The sequence below is a fragment of the Corylus avellana genome, chromosome 4 (genome assembly GCF_965113065.1).
Source record: "Corylus avellana chromosome 4, dhCorAvel1.hap1.2, whole genome shotgun sequence".
NCBI lineage: Eukaryota > Viridiplantae > Streptophyta > Magnoliopsida > Fagales > Betulaceae > Corylus > Corylus avellana.
The window spans coordinates 4,546,184-4,566,688 of record NC_142493.1 but is presented as its reverse complement, the minus strand read 5'-3'; the positions used below and the strand labels follow the sequence as shown (position 1 = coordinate 4,566,688).

General features: G+C 36.9%; 2 protein-coding genes across 9 annotated transcripts in view; one reads left to right on the top strand and one right to left on the bottom strand.

The window, feature by feature from the left end:
* Window positions 1-278: 278 nt before the first annotated feature.
* Window positions 279-2,882, top strand: LOC132177274 (uncharacterized). The gene is made up of 3 exons (XM_088515281.1): window positions 279-1,365; window positions 1,481-1,574; window positions 1,680-2,882. The coding sequence occupies exons 1-3, from the start codon at window positions 883-885 to the stop codon at window positions 2,180-2,182; spliced, it is 1,080 nt and encodes a 359-aa protein (XP_088371407.1). The 5' UTR covers window positions 279-882; the 3' UTR covers window positions 2,183-2,882.
* LOC132177273 (pre-mRNA-processing protein 40B) overlaps window positions 951-20,505 on the bottom strand; it is a 31,462-nt gene continuing 11,907 nt past the window's right edge. For 7 of the 8 annotated variants that reach the window (XM_059589524.2, XM_059589522.2, XM_059589528.2 and 4 more), the window contains 8 exons: window positions 20,269-20,367; window positions 18,123-18,170; window positions 17,951-18,043; window positions 9,121-9,228; window positions 8,957-9,021; window positions 8,546-8,648; window positions 4,734-5,030; window positions 4,411-4,611 (listed from right to left, as the gene is read on the bottom strand). In XM_059589524.2, coding sequence (XP_059445507.2) covers window positions 4,474-4,611; window positions 4,734-5,030; window positions 8,546-8,648; window positions 8,957-9,021; window positions 9,121-9,228; window positions 17,951-18,043; window positions 18,123-18,170; window positions 20,269-20,367 — 951 coding nt within the window. In that variant the 3' untranslated portion in view covers window positions 4,411-4,473. Of the gene's footprint in view, window positions 1,039-4,410; window positions 4,612-4,733; window positions 5,031-8,545; window positions 8,649-8,956; window positions 9,022-9,120; window positions 9,229-17,950; window positions 18,044-18,122; window positions 18,171-20,268; window positions 20,368-20,505 lie in introns of those variants that run through there. The other variant, XM_059589527.2, reaches the window with a different exon arrangement.

Here is a 20,505-nt window from a genome sequence, read left to right as displayed (position 1 = left end):
AGCGGGGAAACTTAAAACCTAATTGTGAAAATAAAATATTCGGGGACTAGATTAAAATCACATGAAAACCTACTGATTAAAGTTGATTTTTCCCTTAAATATTAAGACTTAATGAGAATAAGCACGAATGGGATGCAGCTGCCCTACATTATGAGACGCTTTTTACTTGGCTTTAAGGCTAAGGGCTTCCTCTACAAGTTATGACACAACAGAGTTCATCACAGAAACATGAGGCCCCCCTCATTGTTTCACCCACTGTACAATGGGGCCCACCGACATGACGAATTTTATGAAGAATATATCATCACATGTATTTTAAAACACCTGGTATTGTACATAGTGTCCCAGAAAGAGGAACATGGAAGAGTGATTGGAGGCCTCACAGAGCTGCATATATTATATACTTTCTGCAGAAATTTTATATAAGCATTAGCAATATAGCAAAGAATAGTAGATTTCAGCTCCTATCAGCAATGTTTTGTGTGATTCAAAACATGACAAAACTTGAGGGGAACAATATATTTTGGGAAATAATCTTGCAGTGAGAGAGAGAGGTACCCCAATAATCATTAGATTCTATTGTTCTGACATGGTGGTGTCACCAATCATTACAAGATTGCCTGGTCTTAACTTTTGGTTGTCCCCAATCAATTGCAGGATTGCTGAGTCAAGTAGGAGACATCCATGACACTCTTTTCTTCCTCATCACACTTATATATATATATATATCCCAGACTATTCTATCATATTCTACTGCACAATCTCAGGAGCAGATACTCTTTCAAGTCCAATTGTTAGCCTACAGCCACTGTTTTCACTCAACTTCTTAAACTAGAACCCTTTTTTCTCTTCCACTTGAGCCATTTCAAGTTTGCAGGTTTAATGGCCTCCTCTGCATCCAAGCCAGCACCTGCCAAAAAGCTAAAAGAACATCTCCAGGAGCAACAAGAGCCTTTCAGCTTAGACAATTACCTTTCAGAAAGAAGGTACATGAAGAGATTGCGTCCTGATGGCCGTTCTGTTGGTTCAACTAACAACCTAATGAGATCAGGGAGTTATGAATTAAACAAGGGAAGAAAGAGGATCTTATATGGTACAAAAATCTTAGCATCAGTAATATCCAAGCTCACTCCCACTAACAGCCAGGAGCTTCCAAATGGCAAAAAGGATGAAGACATTTCTCACACCATCAGAAGGACCCAACGGATTGCAGAGACGAATAGTTTTTTCTCAACAGAATGTTTAAATGCATATCTTTCTACGGAAAGCAATGTTGAAGAACTATCTCTGCATTCTACAAGGCATCATGGCTTTACTCATGCAAGCACTTCAATGACTTTCAAATTTGGGAATTTAAAAGTAGAGGTACAAAAGCTTCTAATTATTAACCATGGTTGCAAGGACATGTTCCAGATTTCATTTTCAATTCAGCATTACTTCGTTATAGTTTCAAGATTAAACTCACTTACAAAGCTAACAGACTGCTGCAGATACAACACTCCATTGGATAAGCATGGAAGATGACATAATACTCGCCACAGCATCACAAATGAGCGAAGCAACATCCAACAAAGGTTCATCAGTTTCATAAGTCTTTTGTCAATAAATATGCTGTAAAACATAATGATACAACTTCATGTCTCCAATTATTAACATCTATAATACTTCTCCGTAGACAGCGTGTGATTTCGAAACAAAAGAAGCCCCATCAAGTCAATCCTCCATTCCGGGCAAAATAGATTCAGGAGACTCCATAGTCTCGGCTTCTCTATGGGAATCACTAATAAATTCATCAATTGTGAAAAAGAGCCATATAGGTTTTGCTAAACTAAAGGGGATAACTTGGACTGCTTCTTCTCAGTACCTGAGAAACAAAAAGCTTTTGCAGCAAGGTAAGCAACTTCTGTTTGATTCTGTGAAGGAGTCTTTAGAAACCCATGGAAGGAAGGGTGAAAGAGAAAAGTATGCTCAAGACGTCGCACATCCAGAAGATATTAAGAAAATCATCTATAAGCAGACTGGAGACTTTACAAACATTACCCACAAGATGAATTTTGATCTCTTCAGCACATTAGAAGACTGGAGTGATTTTCAGCAACTAAAAAGGAGGATAGGCAGGGAGATAGGAGATGCTATCATGGATGAGATTCTCAAAGAGATGCTTGACTTATTTTTGCAGTAAACAGATGTTCTATCCACAGGAATAGATACTTGATCAACCACCTAGAGCTTGTTCAGGAATTCCAGAACTGAACAGGCTGGTTTTATACAAGGACTTTTATGTGATGCACAGTAAACATGCCTTGAGCAAATTTAGAGGAACTGAAAATCAATCAACTTGTCCTCAACTGACCAAGTTGATAGCCCCTAATCTTTACTTCTTTTTTCCCCCTCAATCTTGTGAGCGAGTTAGGAAGATGGAAAGCTATTGCTTCATGCTCCTTCATTGTTAACTTTAAGCAGACAGTAGTTGTCAAAAATGAAAAGATATCGACATAATTATATACAGAAGCAAAAACACAAGAATAGAAGAGAGCAACATTTAAAGACCAAAGAATATACACCAAAGAATATTTTTGTTCTCATGCTTCAAAACAACAAAGTAGAGATACACATATGATAAGCAAGACTTGCAAACAGAATTTTATTAGCTAGGGCCTAGAGGATAACACATTATTAACTATGGTCTATCAATGATGACAAGCAATGGCCGGTAAGGATGATTGTCACCATAAATTTATCATAATGGATACAGGATGTAGATCTAGAAGTAAAAGCCACATAATGACAAGTCAATAGCTATTTGATGGTCTTCCTCCATCCCACCTAGAAGGGGGAGATCAGAAAAGTATCTTTAGTATTAAAAGGGAATAGTTGTATTATGGAAGCATTCTGCCTCTGCTTTTTTTAAAAAAAAAAAAAAAAAAAAAAAAAAAAAAAAAAATTATTAGTTTCAATCAAACTGCAGATTTCATCTGGAGACACAGGGTAATATAAATTCTAGGCCCTAATCACTTCAATGTGCTATCTTATGCAACAATCACCAATGGCAAAGTTAAAAACTGAACACGACGCCTCCTTATTCCACTGTTGATCTCTAAGTATTTGTTGATTGCAACATCTAATATACCGTTTCAAGCTACTAGAGCCGAATTGTGCAAATAGTCAAGCCTAGCAGAAAAAGTTTGAACAGCTACACAAAGAAGCGGAATAAGCTGTCTCAATACTTTTATTCAGTTCAGATATGAGATGAGTATATCCCGTTGCTCATAAATCCCTCAAACATTGAGGTCAATATCACTGAGTTGTATATGCATACATAATGAATCCAGATCGTTACTTCTTTTTAGTTTAATACAATTTGATCAATTAATCATCATAAAGAAATATAGGATAGCGTTATAAAAACTAAAGCAGTGCAGTCAATTGTCAAATAAATGCCCCATTTTGGGGCAGTTTTTATTCCAGATAAATCAATTTTCTTATACACCGCCAGCCAAAGTGCTAGCCATGGATTTATACTTCTAGCTTTTTTTTAAGTGAGGAAGGACACTGGTGGTTCTATCTTAACCCCTACTAATTTTACGTGTAGTGCAGACTTCAGACCAAGGCAGAGACAGAGTGCCTCAATGGAGCCACTAACCAAACCAGAAGCTGGGCTACATGTCAAACACGTCAATCTGCTAACCTGTTTAGACAGACTGAATGAGGCGCAAAGTGACTACTTAACTACTTTATAAATGTATACATTTTGCAATTTTTTTATAACATTTTCAAATGCATTTTTAAATGCATTTTGTTTTATAACTTTTACATATAATATAGCCTATCTCTACATACTCGGTTCCTCGCAAAAAAATAAAAAAAGAAAAAAGAAATACAGCAGGATGATGACTTTTGGCATTTAACAAATAGTGGAGTAAAATTAGGTTTAATTTCGAGTTTTAAAATTCTCAAGAGAGATTATTAAGTATTTTGCAGAGTTCCACGCACTTCATGCACATAAATAAATAAACATATCTTCTTATTGTGAGGGAAAAAATCCACTAACTTTAATAATGATTTATTGGTTGCCAAGAAGACACACAGCAAAAAATTCAAACATAATGATATTTTATCTTCAAAAAGAAGCAAGTCACTATTCAAAGAACTGCTCAAATTAGTACAGATACCAACATTTTTAATTATAAAAGCTCAGAATTTGAACTCTTCAATTGACATTTAAATGTTAGAAATGTTAATCGGTTAGAAAAGCCCAAAGTCACCATATGACAAAAATGTGGCTGATTAAGTTGAAAAACAATATTTACACTGATTGCAAATATAATTAAGCTTGCTTTGGAAAACAAATATATTGGAAATGATAACAATATATCAAACTCGCTAAGAAAGGAAGGGGGGGGGGGGGGGGGGGGGGGGGGGGGTTGGGGTGATAGCGATAGAGAAGAATTAATGATTTGTAGAATTAAGTAGCTACCAACTTTGCCTACCCTCACCAAATTCCCCATCTTCAAGTTCCTCATGATCTCCATATCTGCGAGAACCATTTCTGCGGTCTCTCTTATGTCTTTTATGCTTGCTTTCATTATCTGATTCAAGACCAGATGCATGCTGCACCATTTATCAGCAAAAAGAGTAACATGTTACATAAGTGTTCAAAGTAATAAACCAAATGAACCAAAGAGAAACATCAAAACTATCTCCAAACATAACAAAGGAAATAATCAACTCACACGTCTTGATTTCTTGTGGTCACTGGTAGATCCATGGGATTTCCTAGACCGATCTTTCTCATTGTCATCTACAATATCCTCAGAACTTTGATGCCGCTTCCTTTGCTTCTTAATATTGTCTTCTCCTGATCTTTTGTTCTCTTTGCAGGCATGAAGTTCTGGTTCATCAGCATATTTACTGTCTTCTAAATCCTTTTTAAATTGCTCATCTTTTCCTCTTTCACGTCCTTCCTCTTTTTCCCTTCTCTGCTTGACTTTTCTCCTCTCTTTATCCTCTCTCTCTTTTTCCTTCTTTGCCTGCAGAAACATAAAGAATCAGAGACTCATATATGAGCTTCTTTTTTTTTTTTTTTTGATAAGTAAACTCATGTATGAGCTTTTTATACACATGATCTGTGAGATACATGGGAATGAAGTTTAAATTACCTCAGCTTTACCACTCATGAATTGTGTAAAACCTAGAAGTTTCTTATGTTTAGGTTTTTGCATCACACTTTCAAACAACAGTTCATAAGTCCACCAGATTGTATTTATGATAAAATATTAAAAAAAAAAAAAAAAAAGTCAAGTAATCGAAATATCATTAAAAAACGCAACTCAGGTACAAAGAAAATATACAAGAAAAATGCCTAACTAGAAAGAGAAAAAAGAACAATAAAATCATGAAAAGTACTGAAGAAGACTTCAACTCCATCACCATCCTCTTGCGGATCTCAAAACTTCTATCATTTCTTTCCCTCCTAAAAAGTATTGCACTATCTTCCACACGGCTGCACTCTGAGCACTACCAAATAGCTCCTTCGAACAAGCCAACAAGTCTAGTTACTTGTCTAGGCATAACCCAAGAAAACCCAGCACGACTAAAGATAACACTCCGTAAGGCACAAGCAACCTCAAAATGGAGAAGAAGATGATTCACAAACTCCCCCCTCCTCTTACACATACAACATCAATTGACCACAATGATATGTCGCTTCCTTAGGCTATCCATGGTAAGGATATTCCCTAAGAGCATTCCTAGCAGCTCCCCTATAATCCCATCCATTCTCTAAATATAGGAAAAATGTCAAAAAAATCACAAAAACCACCCACAACAAATACCCTATTGGTTCCCTAAACGTTGGGAATGCTACAGTTCTACCTAATGTGTAGGGAACCAAAAGAGATTCCCCATGCACTATTTTAATACAAATTATTCGTCTCTCCTCTCTTCCCTCTCATTTCTTTGCCTTTCATTGGGAATTGTGTTGAAATTTTATAAAAAAGTTGAGGCTATGTAGGAACTTAGATTTCGTATATATATATAGGAAAAGATAAGGGAAGCTATTGTTGCGTATAATTAGATAGAGAAACAAAAAGTAGTTTTGTTCGCTAAATTTAGGGAAAATCAAAGAGAAGCCGCTGGGAATTCTCTAAGGTGACCAACCAAGCTCTCAAAGGAACTTTAATCCACCAAATACTCTTCCAAGCAAAGGGAGTGCCATCATGATGGGCAAGGACATTGTAAAAAAGGTCTAACATCGAACAACCCTCTTTTGGAGGGGGCCTAACAAAGCTTGTTTTCACCTCCCTATCTCACTCTAAAGCAATACAATAAATTGAAAACCGAAGCAAAGATATTCACCTCTGAATCATGAGCTACTCTAATAAAGATTACCTTCCACTTATGGGAGCTACTAGAAAGCTCCAAATGAACTCCTACGAAAGCATCCTTAACGCAAGCAATACTATATAAATCAGGAAAAGCTTCCTTAAGGGTCTAATCTCCACACCACAGGTCATGCCATAAATTAATCTTGGAGCTATCTCCCACCTCAAATCTAGTATGACTAGAAAACAACTCCCAACCCTTCTTGATATTCTTTTGTAACCCAACCCCATATGACTAAAGAGTTTCATTAGAACAACACCCACCCCACAAGCTGCCATATTTAGAATCTACCACAACTCTCCACCAAGCCTCTCTCTCAAGCATATAGCGCCAAAGCCATTTTCCCAAAAGAACACGATTGAATACCAGCAAGTTCCGATCCCTAACCCTTCTTCATAGATCAGAGAACAAACCTAGGACTAGTTCACCATGTGAAATTTGAACTCTTCACCTAGCCCAACCCATAAGAAATCTTCTTGTAGCTTTTCTATGCGATTCGCAACACCAGCAGGGAGAGGGAAAAGAGATATGAAATATGTAGACAAACTGAAAGGGGTGCTATTTCTCTCAAAATACACCACATTAAGTAAGATGAGATCATCTTCCACACTGCTACCCTTTGAGAAGAGCCACAGTACCCAGTCCAACAAGCAAAGAGAATCACCACGCCTAGGCATGATCCACATTAACCCATAAAATCCAAAGATAGAACTCCATAAGGCATAAGTAGTCCAATAGTGGAGTAGGAAATCATCTACAGTTTCCACATTCTTCTTGCACATGCAACACCAATCTACAACTATAAGATGGTATTTTCTTAAGTTATCCAAAGTGAGGATCGTCCCAAAAACGGCCAACCAAACAAAGAACACGACTCTTGACGGAACCTTATTTCGCCAAATACTCCTCCAAGGAAATGGTCAAATGGGTCACGGTCATGGGGAACAAGGACATTATAGAGCAATCTGACATCAAATAACCCTATCTTGGAAGGGGCCTAACATAACTTGTCATCACCGCCCCGTCTCAGTCTAGAGGAATGCAACAAATTACGAAACGCGGTGAAGACATCTACCACCTAATTCTGCATCACTTTAATAAAATTAATGTTCCACTGATGAGTCACTAGAAAGCTATAAATGATCTACCACAAAAGCGCCTTTGAAAAGAGCTAAACTGAATAACTTCGAAAATGCTACCTTAAGGGTCTGTTCTCCACACCACACATCATACCAAAATCTAATCTTGGAACCATCCTCCACCTCAAATCTACTGTATTTAGAGAATCCCCATCAACCCTTCCTGATAAATTTAAATAAATCAACCCATATGACCCGTTAACCTCACTAGAATACCAGCCACCCCACAAGCTGCCATATTTACAATCCACTACCGCTCTTCACAAAGCCCTTCTCTCAAATCCTAAAACCACTTAAAGAAGATACAACGTTAAGGTTGAAGTCTAAATCCTGGTTTGCACCATGAAATGAGCATCCCTATAATAAAGCTAGGGTGGCATGATGCATTCAGCAATAGATTCAGAAGATACAATTGCATGTAACCATTAGTGGGTACTAAATTACTAATAGTCATTCCAAAACATTTTTTTTTTAATATATCGTGGAACCCCCAACCCCACCTTTGGTGGGACTGGGGTAAACCTTGGAAACCTTCCCCCTCCCACAAGAGACAAGTATCGTTTAAGACTAGGTGCTTGTGTAGGGAGTCGAACCTGGGCATCCCAGCTGGGAAGTGGTACCCCAAGTCCCGTGCGGGTCATATTCCAAAACAGACTAGAGAAAAAAAATGCACATATAGTCATATGCCTGACAAAAACTTAATAAAAATTCATATGTAGAACATACTTTTTTTTGGGGGGTCTAATGTAAACATATATTGCCTCCAAACAATGAGAGGGTCAAGATCTAACCGCTTGTTTTGGGAAAAAAAAAATGCAGTCATATGCCTGACAGAAACTTACTAACAATTCATATGTAGAACATACTTTTTTTTGGGGGGTCTAATGTAAACATACAAAGCCTCAGCATTTCTCATAATGAAAACTTCGAGAAAGGCTCTATTATAAGATATTGTCAATAAACATATATTAATGATCAGAAGGTGAATTGTCACCGTATAGACATTGTAACTAGTTAAATACCTTTTCCTCCTTCCGTTTTCGGTCATGTTCTTTTGCCTGTTCCTTTAGTTGTGCTACATATTGCTCAAATATCTCCCTGCAAAGGCTCTCTTCTCCTATGGAACTACAAAAGCAACAGTCACCAAAGAAAGGATATAATAGTTTACAGAAGTCTAAAGAAAATAGAACAATTAAACCAACAAATCAGGAATAGGAAGAATATAATTCAAAATTCAACGTCCATTAAAACTAGGGAATCATTTCTTAGTTATTTTGTTTCCATATAAAATAGCATAATCGGCCATTCAATGAAAAATAAAACAGATGTCCAAGGACATCAATGCATTATTCCTTGCAGAACACCAAAAGGAAAGAATGACTTTCTTGTATGTACGACAAAGTACCAATCTTCCAATTACAAACAAATGATACCTGAACTCTCGACTACCGTCAAAAAGTGGTTTGCAGTCCTCCCACTTTGATGATGCAGTTATTTCCTGCAACAAAGTAAATAATCAAATAGGTGGACAAGATTGCTTTCCCACTCAACCATTGCAAAATGAGCACATCTATTAGTGCTGCAAAGGATGCTACACCTTCATTGAACAAAGTAGACGAATCAAGTCATCTGCAAGGCGTTTACGCTTTTTTGCTTCTTTCTCTTCCTTCTCCCTAACTCGCTCCTGCAACTCATCCAATACCAGCTGCAGTGTAGTAGAGGATCACATCAAATCAACACGGGACAACATGTTACAAGAATAATGTGCAACAAGGAATTTTCTAAAGAATAGGCTCATTAAAAAATCTATTTGCTTAACAGAGGGATACAAGCTTTTAACCATTGAATTACTTAACTGTAACATGACTACTTCTCAGAAGAAGAGAACTCACCACATTGAACGAAACACTCCTAAAATTTCCAAGCCATGATATGAAAGAATACATTGACACATACAATAGAATAGGCATCGTCTAATTACAACAAGCTCAACAATAAGTAATCTAGATAGGTGCTATAGGCATACCTTGCATGTGATGACATCTTCTATATGTTCTAGATAATCATAGATATATGAAGGCATCAACAAGGCCTTGCATGTAAGCATTGTGGTCTTTTTTTTTTTTTGATAAGTAATGTTTATATCAAAAGCGCAGAGGGGCGCAACCCAAGTACACAGGGAGTATGCAAGAGAAAATGCTTAACTAGGAGAAGAGAAAAGAACAAGAAATCAAGATAACTAATCACTAAAGGGGCAAGCTAAGCTGCTGTCCAAGTGAAAAGCATATAGAAGAAGAAGGCCGTGAGTTCTTCCAAAGATCTCTCCAAGTCCTCAAAGCATCTCGCATTTCTTTCTAACCATAAACACCACACTAGGCATAAGGGAACCATCTTCCACACAACAGCGCTTTGGGACCGCCCACCAACAAGCAAACAAATCAGCCACCTTACTAGGCATAACCCATGACAATCCAAGCCAGCTAAAGATAGCATTCCATAAAGCGTGAGCGATCTCACAGTGGAGAAAAAGATGATAGATCGTCTCCCCATCCGATTTGCACAAGCAACATCCATTAATCACAATAAGATTCCTTTTTCTAAGATTGTCATTTCGTGAGAATCTTCCCTAACACCGCCGTCCAAGTAAAGAAAGCCACTCTCATGAGAGCCTTGGCACGCCAAATGCTCTTCCAAGGAAACGGACTAGCCTCAGTGCTAGCCAAGACATTATAGTAAGATCTAACATCGAACTTCCCTTTACTTGACGGAATCCACCAAATTTTATCCTCTCCTTCCCTGTTCATTCTATGGGAATATAACAAAGTGTAGAGCGAGGCTAACACTTCCAATTCCCAATCATGAATCATCCAAAAAAAACTAACATTCCATTGAACAGCTCCACCCGTGAATTCCATATTGTTAGCAATAGACGCATCTTTTGCACAAGCTATGCTGTATAGGCCTAGAAAAACTTCCTTAAGACACGCTTCTCCGCACCAAACATCATCCCTAAATCTGATTTTGGATCCGTCACCTGGATCGAATCTAGTGTGGCTTGAAAACAAACGCCACCCCCTACTAATATACCTCCAAAGACCCACCCCACTCAGAACCATTCTTGGCTTCCACGACAATTCTCCACCAAGCCTCTCTCTCGTGTGCATAACGCCACAGCCACTTCCCTAAAACAGCCTGGTTGAATAGCCTCAACTTCCTGATCCCTAGTCCTCCTTCGGAAATAGGAGAGCAAACCTTGTCCCATTTAACCAAATGATATTTGAACTCATCATTTACACCTCCCCACAAAAAATCTCGTTGGAGTTTCTCTATCCGCCTGGCCACCGAAGCAGGAATAGGGAATAGGGACAAAAAATAAGTAGGAAGATTAAAGATGGTGCTCTTTATAAGAGTAACCCTACCTCCCTTAGAAAGATACAATCGTTTCCACCTCGCCAACCTACGATCAATCTTTTCCAAAATATCATCCCAAATGGGTTTAGCCTTAAAGCAAGCGCCCAAGGGGAGCCCCATATATTTCAGAGGTAAAGAACCCATCTCACAACCCAAAACATCAGCCAATTCTCCCATATTGTCCACATCACCTACTGGGACCAAAGCTGATTTAGCCATGTTTACCTTTAATCCTGAATCAGCTTCAAAACAGACAAGTAGGGCTTTAATGGAACGAATTTGATCAATATTCGCCCCACAAAAAACCAACGTATCATCTGCAAATAAAAGGTGAGATATGTGAACCCTCTCAGATAAACTGGCTCCCACTGAAAAACCCAAGATAAGACCCCTTCCGATGGCAGCAGTAATCATCCTACTGAAAGCCTCCATAACAATGACAAACAGAAACGGAGACAACGGATCCCCTTGTCTCGCCCCTCGGGAACTACTAAATAAACCAACAGGAGTGCCATTGATCAACACAGAAAAGCAAGCAGTCGAAATACATTGCTCTATCCAAGAACACCATTTCTCACCAAAACCACACCTCCTCAACAAATACAAGAGAAACTTCCAATCAATATGACCATAGGCCTTCTCTATATCCAGTTTACAAAGCAACCCCGGTTCCCCAGAACTGATGCGACTATCCAAGCATTCACTCGCTATAAGAACCGAGTCCGTAATTTGCCTTCCTTTGATGAAGGCGTTTTGAGGCTTTGAAATCACCCTATCCAACACTCTTCTCATCCTATTAGCAAGAACTTTAGCAATGATCTTATAAATACCACTTATAAGACTGATAGGACGAAACTCCTTAAGCTCGGACGCCCCAGGTACCTTTGGAATGAGAGAAATAAAAGTAGCATTGAGGCTTTTTTCAAACTTACCACGGGCATGGAAATCTGAAAAAACCGTCATAATGTCTTCCTTAATCACTTCCCAACAATCTTGGAAGAAAGCCATTAAGAAACCATCCGGCCCAGGGGCCTTGTCTCTATCCATACCTTTCACCACCTCCAGCACCTCCCTTTCCTCAAAAAGAATTTTTAGCCGATCCGCATCACCCGTTTCCAAACAATCAAAGGCAAGATTATCCAACCTAGGCCTCCAATTGCATTGTTCAGAGAACGACGACTTATAGAATTGCACCGCATGGTCCCTAATGATGTCTTGATTAGAAGAAGGATGGTCATTGATATATAGGGACTCGATAGAATTGCATCTTCTATTAGAATTGGCAATCTAATGAAAAAACTTAGTGCACTTATCACCCTCCTTAAGTCATCGGATCCTAGATTTTTGTCTCCAACTGATTTCCTCTTGTAAAATAGCAATCCCCAACTCCCTAACAATCACCCTTTTTCTTTCTTTCTCTTCTTCACCTAATCCTCTCTCTTCCTCCAACCTATCCAAAGCCTTCAATTCCTCCGCTTTTTCTTTGCAAATAGCATTCACATTTTCCAAATTCCATATCATTCCAATTTTTTATGTCCATCTTTAAAGCCTTAAGCTTTCGGGCCAAAATGAAACTCGGAGTACTAGAGAAATTATAAGACGACCACCAAGCCCCGCACCCTATCCACAAACCCATCAATTTTCAACCACATATTCTCAAATTTAAAAGGCCTCTTACCCCTAATCATACCATCACAATAGAGCAAGATGGGAAAGTGATCCGAACATAATCTTAGCAACCTCTTCTGAAGCAGGTTGGGATATTTGATTTCCCATTCTAGAGAAACTAAAAAGCGGTCAATCCCAGACCGAGAGTAGGAGTTGGACCAAGTGAACGTCCCTCCTGAAAGAGGAAGATCCATAAGCCCCTGATCGGAAATGAAATCGGAGAAGTCTGACATTGCGGTATTGAACCGCGCTCCCCCCAACCTTTCACTCAGGAAATGCGTGACATTGAAATCACCACCAATAACCCATGGCACCTCCCACCAACTAATAAGACCAGCCAATTCTTCCCAAAGAAATCGTCTAAAATAATCAAGATTCAGTCCGTACACCCCCGCAAATGCCCAAACAAAATCATCCTACACATTCTTGGAATAACAAGCTGCAACAAACTCACCCACATAGACCTCGAGCTTCGTGACTAGGGGTGTCAATGCGGGCGGTTAAAAACCGCCCGCTAACCGTTAACCGTTATAACCGCTAACCGCTTAACCATATTAACCGCTAACCGCCTAACCGCTATAACCGCCTAGCAGTTAGCGATTATTGGGTTTACTAACCGTAACCGCTAACCGCTAACCACCTTTTTATATAATATATTTTTATAATTATAATTATAAAAATATTTATACATATAACATAATCACTTGATCATTAAATCACAATTTTTTCTTTTAAAAATAATTAAATCACAATTTGAGTATTAATATATTATCACTATAATTTATATGATTATATCATATAATCACTAGATCATTAAATCGCAATTTTTTTTTAAAATAATTAAATCACAATTTGAGTATTAATATATTATCACTATAATTTATATGATTATATCACATGATCAATTGATCATTAAATCATTTGATTATATAATAACAAATTATACATATATAATATGACATAACTCATAAGTATACCAATTCATACCAATACAACAATTAAATATCTAGAGACTTATTTTCAATGTATGTTATAAACTTATAAGTCTATATATGTTATAAGTTTATATAAGTCTACATATGCATATGAATAATATAAATGTATAATATCAATACTTATCATATGATTCAATGACAATTCAAATACTTTATTCAAGACTTCAAGTGAATCATATTATTAATGTACAATGATGATATGATTTGTATAATATCAAATTAAGTAATTGACATTGGATTAAATAATGACCAATGTGATACTTATAAAAATACAATTTAAGTATTAATGTAATTATCATTATATGTTGTAACAGTTGTCTGAATTCTGAACTTTTTTTTATATGTTGTGTTGAATTGTTTTTTTTTACAAAAAAAAAAAAAAAAGTTAACCGGTTATGATTTAATATTTAAGGAATTTATTTTAAAGTACAAGTAAATGTAAATTTGGGTCAAATATTTTTGATTTTTCAATATGGGCTCTTTTATAGCAATTGGGCCCAAGAAGACACTAAAAAATACCAAAAAAAAAAAATGAGGGATGAAATGGTTGTTGCTATCTGTTACAATAACGAATCATTGGTTTAACTGAATAACTAAATAAAATAGTAGATAGACCTTTCTCTTCGTCTCTCAGGTCGACGGAAGTACGATAGCCCGAAAAGGCCCGAAAGAAAGCCCCAAAACACCCAAAAAAAGCCCAATTTTAAAAAAGCGGTTAGCGAGCGGTTATCTATTTCACTACCCGCTAACCGGCAGTTAACCGCTAACCGTTAACCTCTAGGCGGTTAGTGGTTGCGGTTAGTGAAATCTACTAACCGCTAAGGCGGTTACGGTTAGCGGTTATTGGCAATAACCGCTAACCGTAACTGCCTTGACACCCCTATTCGTGACCACCCTTTTATCCCACATCAACAATATGCCACCCGATGCTCCATCAGAAGCAACATAACACCAATCGGCGTAAGCGCAGCCCCACAAATTGTTTACAAATTTGCTAGAAATAAACTCCATCTTCGTCTCTTGGAGGCACACAACGTCCACCTTCCATTGCCTAAGCATATTTCTTACCTTCAAACACTTATTTCCCTCATTCAAACCCCTCACATTCCAAGAAACAAACCTTGGCTTCATAACAGTTCTCTTTGAGCCCTTCCCTTGTTCCTCCCCCAACAAGCACTACCTTCATAATTAATGGAGCATGCAGGGTTATAGAGTTCTCTAGTACCTCTCTTACCCACAGTTGAGGCCATACCCGGTCCCTTTCCTTCATTGCTTGCGATAATCGTCGCGAACAGCTCTGAAAGTATGTTAGAATCGTACAATAGCTAAAGTATGTTGTCCTAACCTTAGACAGCCTCCAGGCATGAAACAAGCACTTCCTCGAAAAGCTTTGGAGCAGGCTATTAGAAAGGCTGCCTTTAGAAGAGCACTTAAAGCCATTTCTGAGCCTTGCCACTTAAAATGGAAACCAAAAAGACATGGTTGTAGTAGATAAATGGGGATGTTTCAAATTCTTAATTGTGATCTTTGTAACTATTTGTAGAGTTAGAAGCTGTGATCTTTGTAACTATTTGTAGAGTTAGAAGTTGTGATCTTTGTAACTATTTGTAGAGTTTGTTTTAGGAAATTCCTTCTCTGGGTTTGCTTTTCAGCAAGCTCTTGCCTCTAACCTAGTTCTTCAAGCATCCTGAGCCTCACTTAAAAATTGGAACAAAAAAGACATTGGTTGTAGTAAATAACTGCTCAAATGCCTCAAATTCCTAATTTTGATTTCTTCAATCTTCGTAGAGATAGTGTCAAAAAATTTCTTGTATGGGTATGCCTGGGTAAGAAGGAAATCCTGTGCCCTGTCCAACAAGGGCTTGATTTAAAAACTCTTCACGCATGTCTGCCACTGATTAGAATTATGAAACCTAGGATTGGCAGAGAAGTAACCGAGTGAAAAACAAGGGTAGGCTCCCACTACACTTTCTTTAGCAGTTTGAGACACCAGCAAGCAATGAAAGAGGGATAATGTTGAGGCTCATTAGTAGGATCAGCTAGGCTGTCATTTATACCCATACCTCTGTATTTTCTTTATGGTTATTGTAAGTTATCCCTTTTGTACATTGGATGTCTTGGACTGTACTACTGTTCGTACATTTGCATGTCTGTCTGTGTAGTGCTTAAATGCATGTACTCTAAGTGTGTATTGCTCTATGGGAAAAGCAGTTCCAACATTCCAAGATGATTAAGCTGGTGCTTCAGAAACTAACATTGATTATTGTCAACAGACAGTCGTATGATAATAAATTCATTTCCAAGGTTGATAAAATCCATTCCTTTCTAAGATCGGAGGTAGGGTCTAAAATCCATTCCTTTCCAATATCGGAGGTAGGGTCTTCAAGATCAAATCATAGGATGTGGATCATACAATTTTACAAACTAAAATGATAACAACTAGTAACTATATGTATGATAAAAACATCTTTAGGTTGAAAGTCTACATAAAGCTTAAAACTAGTAAGTTTTGCACATAAGATTATATTTAGCTGTAAATATTGGGAATGCAACTAAAAGATCAGGACTACTACTATATTAGTAAATATGGTTATTACAACGTTTTCCAATGATTTTAGCCTAATGCCAAATTTAAAATGTTTAAATGGTTGTTATACCTTAAAATCTTCTATATACATGTCGATCCAAAAAAAATATTAAAAAAAGTTAAAAATTTGGGATCCTTCAAATTGTTAAAAATACCAGAATTTCACTAGATCTCGCAATCTGAATTGAGATTATAATGTGATCTTCATAAGTTAAGACACGATTAAAGATCCAGATTATTATGGTTTTTTGAGATTGCATAGTTGGGGGCCTTGGGGCAGTTCGATTGGGTGCAGTACAGCTAAGGAAGTATGGAGGCTGGCTCCCTTGTGTTCAATGTGGTATCTTTGGCGTGAGAGGAATGCTCGGCACTTTGAAGATGTAAAAACAGCAGTTTGTAGAAGTTTATGCTTAATAGGCTATGTTACATGGATTATGGCGCATCATAGTTTGATTGTTCTTACTCTTGCATATTTTTTGAATAAATGTTCTTTAGCTTCTTCATATTAGCATATTAGGGATTCTCTTGTATACTCTTTGTGTACTAGGCTTGTGCCCCTGTGTTTTATTAATAATACATAATTACTTATAAAAAGTAAAAATAAAAAATCAAGATCCCAATCAGGCTTTCAATAACCATGGCCATGGCCAGCAGAATTTTTTTTTTTTTTTTTTTTTTTTTGATAACGTAAGAAAACTTTACTCAGATTAATTGCACGTCGCAAATGCATACTGTACAACAAATAATTCACCTTCAGCTAAATTTCTAGGTAGGTGAGAGCTTGGAGCCTTTCAGGACAAGCCCAAATCTATATTTTACCCTAACCAAACAATTCAATCTGAACAAAACCAAAAAATTCACCTTTTGCCCAAAATTGGGGTAGGTGAGAGGCCAAAATGATTTTCTGGATAAACTCACACCTAGATTTCAAGGATGGAGATTTATATTCTACCCTAAAAAATTCAATTACAAAAGATAAGTCATAATGAATTTTTTTGTTTTTGTATTGTAAGTTAACGGACCAGTATCTCTTAGGCAAACGAGCTCACAATCTAGCCCAATCTTATGGGAGAAGAAGGTGCCAAATCAATTATGATGTGAGGAGTCAATGGACCACCTTCTTCTTCATTGTGACATGGCTTATGCCATGTGGACTGCCTTTTTAAGTCGTTTCCGGTTGTCCTGAGTTATGCCTAGATGTGTAGTTGCTCTGTATGCTTATTAATGGACCTCTGGCAGTCCGTGAAGTGTTGCAGTGTGAAAAATGGTGCCTACATGCCTCTTATGGTGCTTATAGAGAGAACAAAATGACAGGTTTCGAAGATCAGGAGAAGTCGTTAGAGGAGATTATATCTTTATTTTTCACAACTTTGTATCAGTGAACAATTGCTTATGTGTTTCCTGTGACATTTAGTTATAGTGATTTCCTTGTTCTATTTGCCTATTCCAGTTAGAGGTTTCCTTTTGTATACTTTCTCCTATATACATAGGGGCGCCTTACACTTTTAATGATATTTGTCAATTACTATCAAAAAATTTAGTAAACAGAAGATGTTCTAACAATGGCAATTCCAAAGCAATCTATTAATGTTGCCTAGCAAAATGAATTACAGAATATGTATCCAGATGGGAGTTTTGAACCAACAAAGCATTCTAATAATACAAACGAACATGCCTTATGGTGCTACAAGAGATAAAACCTTTTGTTGGAGACAAGAGAACATACAATATAAAGAATAATCAACTATTGAGAGTAAAATACATACCTTTAGGTTGACATCTGATACTGGTGGAGAATTAAAATCCTTTGAAATAGCACCCTTAAAATCTTCAAACGTCCAGGTAGATGACACCAGGATCTGAAGATTACCTGAACATTAGCTACCTAAAAAGGCAAAGAAAATCAAATAGAAACAAGAAAACACAGATACATCATACCTTGCCCAGCTTCACTGCTTCTTTTATTCGAGTTTTATCTTCATGATACTGTAAAATAAAGTTTTCCTTTTTGATAAGTAACAAGTTATCATTAGAAGTGTGTATATGATACTGTAAGATTAAGAAAAGAACCGGAAGCCCCAGTGGTATCAACTTAAAAACCAGCTATGCAAAAACCATAAAATTTGTAAACGGTAGTTGTTTGATGTTGTCGTTATTGATGATTTGCAGAAGTACAACTTTTTACACTTAGTGGTTCAACTTTCTCTTTTTCATACCATAATCATAAACCAGTAAGCTCAGCAATAAAACAAGCTGATGCCTGGAGATGCAATTTGTCCATCAGTCCCAAAAATGTTGTCCTTTTAGAAAATTAAGGAGACCAAAATGAGCGCATTCTTGGTTGCTCGTTTTGTTTAATTATGGACTTGTAGTAGAAGGAAAATTTGGTAATTATGTAAAATTCACCTTGACAATTCACATGGAAAAAAAAATTGGGAGAGACGAATAAGAAAGGTAGACTATCTCTATGGACAGAGAGAGTTGTGATGTGGTGAGTGGTTATTTTTCACAAGCAGCAGAACAATGAAGACAATGATGGGGAAGCTAAAGCCTAAGATATATGAAACAATATTAACCATGTTTAATCCTATGGATGTTGGGAAAAAAATTTCCTATGGATTTTAAGTTGCTTTAAGAACTTTATAGTTTGCTTGATTAGAGCATACGAGAGGTTCTTCGTCCATCATTCCAAAAACTAAGGTCTTCTGTGTTTATTCCATCTCCATAAAGAGCTATTTTTTTGATAAGTAAACAAGTGAAGGGTGAACCAGCCATGAATGATTTTAAAGAGCTATTTTAATTCAGAAAGACTGTCCTACTTTATATAATTCTAGCTAACACTGAAGATACCAAGTCATGATAGTTGGAAGAATTTGGATTTTTTATTTTGTTTTTTGTAAGTAATAGCAAATTTATCAAAAAAACACAAATGGCACAACCCAAGTACACAAGTATACATGAGATACACATAGCTAGAAGAAGAAAAAAGATCAAGAAAAACATGAAAGCTAGAAATATTTAAATTGAAGGCAAATGTTCAGTGGTAACGTGTCTTCAAGAAAAAAAAATCCTTTAACTCCATCACCATCCATTTGTGGTCTTCAAAAATCCAAGTATTTCTTTCTAAAGAAACCACATGAAGCAAGATAGAACCATCTTCCACATTGCAATATTCTGAAGCCTTCCAAATTTCCCTTTAAGGTCACCGCTCTACTAGGCATAACCCATGCTAACCCTACAAGGCTGAAAATAGTTTTTTCTTTTCTTTTCTTTTATAAGTCACTAGGCTGAAAATAGCATTCCATAGAACACTAGCCATCTCACAATAGAGTAAAAGGTGGTCCACTGACTCACTTTTCTTACACATTCAGCACCAATCAACCGCAATGACATGTCGCTTTCTTAGGTTATATCCCTAAGGCAACTGACAAAGAAAAGAACACCATTCTCAAGGGAGCCTGATTCTACTAAATACTCCTCCAATGGAAAGGAGTACTAACATGGGGAACCATTTTGAAAAGTTTTGAATGACCATATATCAAAAATACGATAATTTCCATGAAAAATCATGCTGAGAAGCTCAAAAAAAATCCTTAGCTCAATCCTCTGCAAAGCAAAAATATTCCTACATTTTATTTAACTCAATTAAACAGAGTATTCCATCTATTAGTTATGTGCTACACAAGCTCCTGCTCATCATTCATCTCTATCTAGGACCTTATCTTCAATCATTGAAGGAGTTACATACTGATGCTCCATCTTATTAGTTACATAGATGATTCTAATAGAAGACTTAGGTCAAAATTCATCATGTCACACTGGTTGGACAGTTCTATTATGAAATCTAGCTTATCTGTGATTACCAATATTTAACTTTAGAGTTTTGTGTCTATTAAAAGAAATAAAATACAGCTCACATATAATACGAAAAATCGTGAAACTATGAATTAGAAAATTTAATGGCACGTGAATATAAAATCAAATTTACATGATTTACAAGGTAACAATAACATACAAACTCAAAAAATTAAGATCTTGGAATGCAACAATAATCTTCATTACAAAGACAGAATAGTTTAGTTACCTGTTTCTCTAGCTCCTCGAGAACATCTTCAAACAACTCTTTTGGAGTTGAACCTGAAGTGTTTGACGCAACCGCCAAATATGCAGGTAAATCTTTAATCTATAGAGGGAAATGAAATTAGAAACCATCACAGAGCAAGAAACAACCCACATTAAAAATATACAATAATTTAGCTGGAACTAAATATGTCGTGCTCATATAAAGAGAGAAAAAATTAAAAACAATACTGGGATGCTA